Genomic DNA, 9,573 nt, shown 5'->3' with positions numbered 1-9,573 from the left:
GAAGAATAGCAAGGCCCTGGGGAATTTGATTCCCCTGTATTTCAGCACCATGGACAGCAACTCAACCAAGCCGCTTCTCAGAAACCGACCGATTTTATTTCCAGTGAACAAAGTTGAGACGCTCTCTTCCACTTTCCTATAAGAGCTGTGCATTTGTGAGACTTTTTTTTTTTTTTTTTAATAGTGATACTGAACTGCTGAGACCTAAATAATATTCAATTACATTTGCATGCGCATAGTAAAGAAACAAGAAGAAAAAGAAACATTATGTAAACTTTAGGCCTATTTTTTTCCCCAAGATGTAAACGTTTAGTTATACATGTCGATAAGTTCTGTGCGTGCGTTAAATCAAATAAGCCAAACCGATCCAGATAGTTCACTCCCGTAACGCCAATGAAACAGTTTATAACTACCATTGCTTTTGAAAAAAAAAAAACGAATTTTAAAAGAAATGAGGGGATCGTGGAGACGAAATAGGCTTTTCCATCCGACTTTCAGTCAGTCACAAAGAGTCTATATTTTGGCAATCAAAGGGTCTTTTGGTTTTGTTAGGAGCAGAAAAGTTTGTTGATAGTTTTTGGGAAACTCATGGCACTGTCTTTGGAGGAGTCATGGTGGTGCTGCTGCTGCTGCTGCTGCTGCAAGGCCGCCGCGCTCCTCTCAGCCTCCAGCATGGCGTCTTTGGTGTTCGTGGTCCAAGAGACGGTGGTGTTGGTCAGAGCCTGGCTCAAAGTGCTGTGCCTAAACAAGGGGTCGTGGAAAACTCCGTCCACCCAGTTTCTCAGGGTCGTGACCGGCGAGTCCTGCCCGTTGTCCAGGACGGTCACAGGTGAGGTAGCGGCGGGGGATGGAGTGAGCGAGGAGGGGGGCGGCGGCTGGCACCTCAGCATACAGGACGGGTACTCAGTCTGGTTCAGGGACGTCGCAGTTTGTGCCAAAGACCAGATCCGAGGCTTGCCGTCTAATAGCTGGTGCCCTGCCTGCTGCTGCTGCTGCTGCTGCTGCTGCTGTTGGCTATAACACACTTTGGCAGGCTGGAAATCCTCCTGGTTCGTTTTGAGACAACTTTTGCTCAAGTCCTGCTCCCCTCCCAGGGAAACAGGGATGGAGATTTTCAGAGACGCGTCCTTGATGAGGTGCTCCGCGGGGCAGTCGCCCGTCGTCGTCATGTGCGTGTTCATGAGGTATCGGTGTTTCAGCTCGCACTCCGAGCTCTCGGACTCGAGCGTGTCGAAATCGTCCAAATCGCTCAACTGCAGGTCTTTATCAGGCCGACTTCTGGTCTCTGGGAGAGAGAATAAAAGAGAAGAGAACAGCGTGGAGACGGCAGACATGTCAGTGAAAGATAATGGAGTCACGCGATATGGCATTAGATCTGATGATGGCATCCTGGAAAGTCTTCAATCACACCTGCACAGATGCAGTTGTTCAACTTTAATAAAGTAATTCATGTTCACAGCCTAATATAATCAGTCATGAATCAGGTTCAACCCGACATACTATATAGGATTTAAGTGCAGTCTAATCATTAGTCCTATCCGAATTATGACGTCATAATACGCTGCTAAACGTAACACAACCTTGCGATAAAAAAAAAAGGCACCTACACTTGGTAAAAGTGATTTAACCAACCACCTTTAAAAAAACTGAATGAGGCCTGTATTATGGTATTCAAAAGGTTGTTTTATGATGATCATAGTGGTAAGCATGTTTAGCATGCCTGTACACACAACTGCTGATGCTGTTTAATACAAGACAAATATACAGTACGTATTATAAGAATACACTGTTTGACTATTTTAATTGGTAAGGCCTTATTGTCCTTTATTTTTTATTGTAAGTATGATACAGTTATAACAATAATAACAGTATCACACAAACACTTTTTATTGTCAAGATTAGATATCACAAAATAGAATAAAATAAGTTAGCCTTCCATCGATTTATACATTTCATCACAAACTTTTTCTTATTGACATTTGTATGAATTAAAGTTTGGAGTTTGGTAACATCATCCTAGCTTATAGTGTGTTGGAAAAAAAATAAAAATAAAGTAGATTTATGTTTTTAAGATGGATGATAACAGTGGACTTTACATCGTAGTGAGATCATAGTTGTTGATGTTATTATTATTGATTCATCCTTATCCCTCTGAATGACATAAGATAAGAAACATTTGCTAAAAATGTCTATTTACATGTGCTTTTATTTTAAGCTATAGTTAGAAATATGACTTCTGTTAAAAGGTTGTCAAAAGTCCCCCTTTGTGATACTAATCGCTTTAACAACATAACAATGCATTTTTGAAGGATTACACAAATACATTATTGTTGAAACATGCAACAGTCACCTGCGATATACCGCCAAACAATTGAGCATTAATGATGTTTTATACTTTTTCTTAATTTCTGCAGAGCAATAAGTCTTGCACACTCACCATCCTCATTGTTCTCGCTTTTTATCTGCTCCTCCTGAGACCCATCTTCATCCTCGTCATATCTCTTCTCCTCTGAGCCCTTGTTCCTGGGCGGCCACGTCATCTTGTTCTCCTTCTTGAGCCTCCGCCTGGCGTTGGCGAACCACGTGGAGACCTGCGTCAGGGTCATCTTGGTGATGATGGCCAGCATGATCTTCTCCCCTTTAGTGGGGTACGGGTTCTTCCTGTGTTCCTGCAGCCAGGCTTTTAGAGTGCTGGTCGTCTCCCGCGTGGCGTTCTTCCGCCTTGTTCCCCCATCCATGGAACCATATCTGTTAATGAGGAGAGAACCACAATGATAATGAGAGGGTGAATAGATTATGATACTCGTCGCATTACAATTTCTTTGCAGTTTCTTTTCTGAAAACCATGACAGAGCCATCTGATTCTAGGAATCTTGAAATTATGGAAATGTCTCTTAAGCTTAACAGTCTCATAAACCCATGTGACCCTATTATTATGTCAACGTCGGAAAATTAAATTAAAAGTGGACATCATAACAAACGTGTCACTTAAGAGATTTAGGAAATTAGGGGCAGGTAAGGATTGATACATCATCCAGTATATTATACTTCCATTGGGGGACTTTAAAACTAACTTTGTACATTGTTTCATATAATTGTACAAAAGCATTAATGGACTATGCACAGTGTGCAGTATACAGTGCAAATACCGTACAGTACATTTCCTGAAACACCTCCAAAAAATCCTTCTCTCTGGTATGCAAAGTACATCTTCTATCAGAACATTGGCTATAATTCTATATGTTTGGATTACTTGTGGTACACATATTTTCTAATATCAATGCATTGCCTAATAAAACCATTCTTAGCGCAGCATATACCACTCCTCCTCCTCCTCCTCCTCCTCCTCCTCCTCCTCCTCCTCCTCCTCCTCCTCCCACAAACAACAACCATAGACGTGCATTTAAAATGCACAGTGTTGATTTTCAGTCAGCAGTGAGCTGTAAAAGTCCTCTCGGGGGAGGCTTTTATGAGGCCTTTATTGCTCCGTATAGCTTAGTGCAGGTCAAGCACTGCTAAGGGAATCGAGAGGAGAGGAGCGCTGCACCTTTCCATACCCCGAGTTGTTTTCCTCGCAGATAAAATAAACTGTACAGTTGCTTTATTGAGTGTAATAATGAGCCCTCAGGTAAAAGGCGGGCTCAGATAGAGTGGTACCGCTGTAGGCCTGCTTGTTTTACTGAGTGCCACTCATTCTGCTTTGCCTTACACTTTTAGGCCTTTTTCCACATGTGCACGGCTGCTGACAGCTTTTGCACTTAATACAGAATTTAGAGTTATTGTATAAAAATCACATGTCGCTGTAAAGCTAATCAATATGACACGTTTCTTATCAATCAACACATGAAGCAAGAGTGTATGCCACAAGTGCCAGTCAGTGCTGATTCTATTCAAATGGCCAGGTACAGTTATCATTCAATCCCTATACTTTATCACCATATCGCAGACTTAATTTTGATGTCATGGGATTATTGAGGAGACCATTCGAACATGGCAGACATCATCTTCACTGCGCTAAAGAGGCCTGGCGTCTCTTTTGAAAGGGGCTTGAGTCTTGAGTCTTGTGAAGCAGATCCCCCCCCCACCCCATCAATAAAATAAATATGTCACGAGATGAAGGTGATGACCCAGTGTTGCTAGACGTGATGAGAATGGCCTTGACCTCTCGGGGATGATTGATTTAACGCTCACACCTACACTAGCGCAGAATACTTTGAGAGTTACCCGCATTTTGATCATCCTGTTTTGGCAGTTGATGTAAGCCTTCGAGCCTGACAGCTCGAGATAAGCTCAGATGTCACTCTAACTAGACATTTTATTAAATTACACTTTGGCATAGAGTTTATTTTAAGTGGTGTGATGTTTGCGTTGATAATAAAGTGTCTTACATGATGAAATATGAGCAGAAGGCACGTTATAACAGAGACAACATACCTGTCATACTGGTACTGTCCCAAGGTAGGATCATAAGGATAGTAGGCGGTTGCCTGGGTTATTCCCGCATGCGCAGAAGCTGTGGGGTCTTTAGTGTCGAATGTGCCCTGAAATCATACACAGAGACAAGAGTTTAAAGATTATGGAAATAGGAAATCAATTCTGTTACATAAAATGAGTCGCCATGGTGCTGACAAACAGATACATTTGTACTGAATGTTGCTTAATGTAATTCATTAGGGCTATTGAGCAGTGAATCATCATTTTTAAATATCCACCTGCAGAATGAAATATGGACAAACCTGACGATGATAAATAGTCATTAGTAAACTACGTTAAACAAAATAAACCTTCAAACAAACAATAGGAAACAGGTGTATTAGCTTGATCAGTGCTATGGGCTCTGGGCAAATAAGTCCATGTGGTTCCTGGCAATAAATATGGACCAGTTTAATTATAATTGTCAGTTAGAAAAGCATATAGCTGACTTTAATATTATTCTAACCACATGACCAAAAATAGGAACATGTAATGTATTGCAACACTATACTTATTCAATATTCTTGGACTTCATAGGCCCAGGGGGTCTGTTATAAAAACGTTGAGAATTCGTTTGTAATAGATATTGATATTGATATATTGATATATATACTTAAATAATACTGCCATCTTCAACGTCAGTCAGCCTGCTTCAAAAAAACATATTTCCTATAGAAACCAACTTGTCTCAATATTAATGGTGTTTTAACTTTTTTTCTGTCTTGCTTCATAAAAATATATGACTGATCTAAAGTGAAACTCTGACACAATAACGTGTTTTCTAATTACTAAAGACACGTTGGCTCATATGATGATATATGGATATACCACGTACATGTGGTATGTTGTGCATCAAAGAGAGGCGCAGTGTCCTATAAGCCTCAGCACTCTGCGGCTCCATTAATCAATGCCAAGGAGGATCCGGTGAACGGCTTACCAGCGAGTAGAATGCCGAGGCATCGGTGCCGTATGTAACGTAATTCCCATAGCCTTGACTGCCAGTGTAGGGACTCCCGTACACGCCCAGCGCGGCGGCTGAGCTGAGTTCATGCCTCGCCGTGGCCAGCAGCCGGCTCTCGTACACGGGGCAGTAGACTGGTGTCTGCCCGGACGCCGCCACTCCGGAGTCGGCTATGGATCTGCCGGTGGACTCGCAGCAAGTGGTCAGAGAGTTGGTTGTCATCAGGAACTGGGTGGGGGGGGGGGGACCGAGAGAGAATTTATCTTTAAAAAAAGTTATATTGGTATATGCTTTGTATAATTATGCATTGGGACATGTTATTGGTGAGCACCTTTTTTTTTTTTTAATCTCAAAGTTAGTTCATAACTTGTACTTTTTAATATGAAATGAAGATCGTCTGATGAACACGATTATCCCTGTCTCCAAACAGTGTTTACTTTTCTGAAATTAAACATGATTTAAGTTTTTTTTTAATTTTTAAATGTTGCTTCTTTGGAAGTAACCCAGGCTAAATCGACCTTATTCGCACCCCCCACCCCTCCACCCCCACATCCCCACCCCGAGAATGTGAATATTTAAAAACAAAAATAGAAATGCCTTGATTGATATTTGATGATACGCGTTGTATTCCCGTGGTAACGTGCGCGTAAAACGTGTCCAAAAACGAGCCGTCTGTTAGCTCGGATCCAATGAGTTACAAATAGACACAGCACATTTGTTCCCTATACAACGCCCAGTAATACCCAGAGTGAAGCCCCAAATTATGTTTTATGGCTCAACGCCAAAACAAAACAGCATCTGGGTTACGGCGCAAAACACACACAGCGTGTGCAGAACAAGTGGGCATGTGTGTTCCAGCGCAGATAAACATATGGCTGACATTACCGAGTAGGCTATTATCTTGCAGAAATCAGGGAACAGGAGGTTGGGGGTCTCGCTGGTTTCTGGTTTCTCTCTCTTAACCTTTTTTCTTCTTCTTCCTATCGCTGCAGGAACACAGGTAAGGATGTAACGCAATACCTTTCCGATACGCCAAAGGACTGTGGCAGCTTCCCTGATTCTTAGCCAAAATGCGTAAAAGGATCATGCTTAAATCGATGAGATAATCAATCGCTGCAATGTCAAAAGCAAAATATCCAATTAATTGAACAAAAGATAACATGGACTTACTTGTGGAGCAGACGAGTAGGGATATCCAAATTGTGGATATGACATGGTAGAGAGGTCCCCCAATATCCAGAAATAAAGCGAGACTGAAGGTCTCCACTCCAACGCGAGAGGCTGCAGCTCAGTTTGACTGTACCAATCGATTGGTAAGCACGGGCTCCTTGGATGCTTATAGGGCGAAGCAGAGTAGCATGTTTAATTTGTGGAAAATGCCCCCCACTCAAACGCCTTTTCAACTGCAACAAAAAAAAAAAAAATTAATAAAAAAATAAAGGCAGGCAATCTTCTATCGCTCCCTTTTTTAAAAGTAGAAATAGATGGATTAATTATTTCTTTGCCAAGAATAATCACGTTGATGTCAGATACATATTTTTTCCGAATAAAAAAGTAGTATAAAAGACGTCAGCAGCAGAGGCAGGTTGTTTTAAACGGTGGGGACTCTGACGTCAGAAGTTTCCCACTCGAAAATGACCAGACTGTAACTTTAATATGCATTGTCTTTTCTCGGGATGACGACAAAAAAACCAGAAAAGAACAATCGAACAAGAACATCTTTGAGAAGCAACAGAGAAGGAAGTACATAAAACAAACATGTATAGTCCCAAATGTGTAGTGCCAATAAATAGTCCCAGGCAATCAGTACTTGAATATGTAAACGTGCGTGTATCAATTTGAATGAATTAAGCCCAATTATAAGCACATTCTTATCATTCCTCCGCACTAATGCTAATCACGTGGGTAACTAATTGATTTAAAATTCATTAGTAGAGAATATCATTGGGGAGAGAAATATATCGCAGTCCACCAATATGTAGATCCACAAATAAATACTGCATATAAAATATTAAGATTATTTTAATATTTATATTTTATTTTTGACAATTACCAAGTTAGAATATACTTTTGTTTTCGTATTATGCACCAATCACACCTATACGCCATAAGACCCCCGAGTGCTTAACAGGGTGCAGTTCAAATCAACTTTATCCATGCACATTAATCATTTTAATTGTTATGACATTTAAAACCACCTATCTATCTATCTATCTATCTATCTATCTATCTATCTATCTATCTATCTATCTATCTATCTATCTATCTATCTATATATATATATATATATATATATATATATATATATATATATATATATATATATATATATATATATATATATATATATATATACATGTAGTCATCCATCCATCCCTCACATGTGCACGTGTGTTTTGGTTATAGGTAAAAATCGTGAAACTGCAGTTTCACAAAAATGTCCAAAAGTCACACACTCGCCCGCCACAGCGCCGGTGCCGGTGCCGGTGCCGGTGCCGGTGCGCGCAGCCTTGCTTGGAGAATCCCGGGTTGAGACATGTGGATAGCCCCGGGGGTCACTCCTCAAATTAATGATGATGTAGCCTACTCCTCCCCTCCTTCTCTCCTCTCCAGCTGGATCTCTGCCTGCCGGTGACAGGTCGATTGAGAGTGATTGATGACTATCTAGGGGACCGGGGCCAACATAATAATATGATACCGGCTCCTTGTAATAATTGCTTGCTTTCATTTACAGATGAAATGAGTAATAAACAGCTATAAATACGGAGAGGCATGTGGTTCGGTTAAGTAGCCTAACTTTGGTCTTGCCCCTTTTCCCCCCAGTTATTTTTTGGTGCGGGAGGTGCGGGAGGGCTGGCAAATTAAATTAAGGGGGTTACCTCCAAGCAAATGGCCGCATTAACACTGTGAATAAGGTGTGTGTGTGTGTGTGTGTGTGTGTGTGTGTGTGTGTGGAGGGGGGGGGGTCAAAAGGGATCAGCCAGTGCTTTTTTAATTTGCATTAACTCTAATGCCACCTTAACATTAACACCCCTCCTGAACCGCTCGACCACACACTCACTTTCTCTCTCTCGCCCTCTCTCTCTCTCTCTCTCTCTGACACACGCACACACACACACACACACACACACACCGATACGCACACACGCGCACAGCTCTATTTTTTTCTTATTAATTTAGACTCTTCTTTGTTTTCTTTCATTGGGGTTAATGTGAACTTGCGGTGCATTATTATAAGGCATGGGCGAGTCGCGATTACTCTTCAACATCTCACCCTGTGGACGGCGAGCAAAGTGTTGACGCGTTGATTTTTGGGAGCGCACCTGACACGCGCTCGCGCACGCGCACACATTCTATTGTCCCACATCGATATGTCCAGGGCCACTTTTCTTCAAGGCCCTTTATGGACCTCCACCCGTGTGTATGTATAATCAGGCATGGACAGTGGAACAATCTGATAGACAAAGTCACTAAAGTATAGTCCCCACACACACACTCCCTCCTCCCTCGCTGGATACCTTTTCATTATCCACTGCGTTACCCAGTGTTATCGGGCGCCTATGATAAAATATTTAGGTGCACTAGTATATGCTTTTAGGTGGAAAATGAAGGCGACGGCTTGTTTAGCGTTAAAAGATTAAAAGAGGAGTTTTTTTTTCTTCTTTTCTTGGACAGATGTGTGGAGGCAGCTCAGCGTTTCAAGTGGAGCAAGTGAGGGGAATCAAGATGCTATTCCAGTTCAGGACCAATGGTCTATGCGTATGACCAGATTGCATTTCTTTTTTTCTGTTGTGAAATTAAACATGATAATCAAGGGGGGGGGTATTATCTGTTATTAGTTATCGAGATAACTGAGCGATTTGAAGATAGTTTTAGGACAGATAGCAGTGGTCAGCAGTGATCTAGTGTAGCATCCATCATATTGACGAGTAGCATAAATCATCGGCCTGTTTTAAATTAGACAAACTAGTGGGGCAATTATATACAATTAAGTCAACGCAACCATAGCTATCTTCTATTTTATCTGCAAGTTTGTAATGTTTTAGAGTCTGTTTTCAGTTTGTTTGCCTCGTGCCTTCAACCTCTCTCATCTGAATAATAACTGTGTTGCACTTTGAAGTGAGCCGGCTAATTTGCAT

The 9,573-nt window shown here is 41.4% G+C and overlaps 1 protein-coding gene across 1 annotated transcript; it reads right to left on the bottom strand.

The window, feature by feature from the left end:
* Window positions 1–548: 548 nt before the first annotated feature.
* irx4a (iroquois homeobox 4a) lies at window positions 549–6,649 on the bottom strand. The gene is made up of 5 exons (XM_034554038.1): window positions 6,605–6,649; window positions 5,411–5,662; window positions 4,435–4,541; window positions 2,438–2,748; window positions 549–1,285 (listed from the first exon to the last, which is right to left on the bottom strand). Exons 1-5 carry the CDS (start codon window positions 6,647–6,649, stop codon window positions 549–551), a joined length of 1,452 nt encoding a protein of 483 aa, XP_034409929.1.
* Between the last annotated feature and the right edge of the window lie 2,924 nt (window positions 6,650–9,573).

This window comes from Cyclopterus lumpus, chromosome 16 (assembly GCF_009769545.1).
Source record: "Cyclopterus lumpus isolate fCycLum1 chromosome 16, fCycLum1.pri, whole genome shotgun sequence".
In the NCBI taxonomy this organism is placed as follows: domain Eukaryota; kingdom Metazoa; phylum Chordata; class Actinopteri; order Perciformes; family Cyclopteridae; genus Cyclopterus; species Cyclopterus lumpus.
The sequence above is the reverse complement of the archived record's forward strand: the minus strand, read 5'-3'. Positions and strand labels throughout refer to the sequence as shown.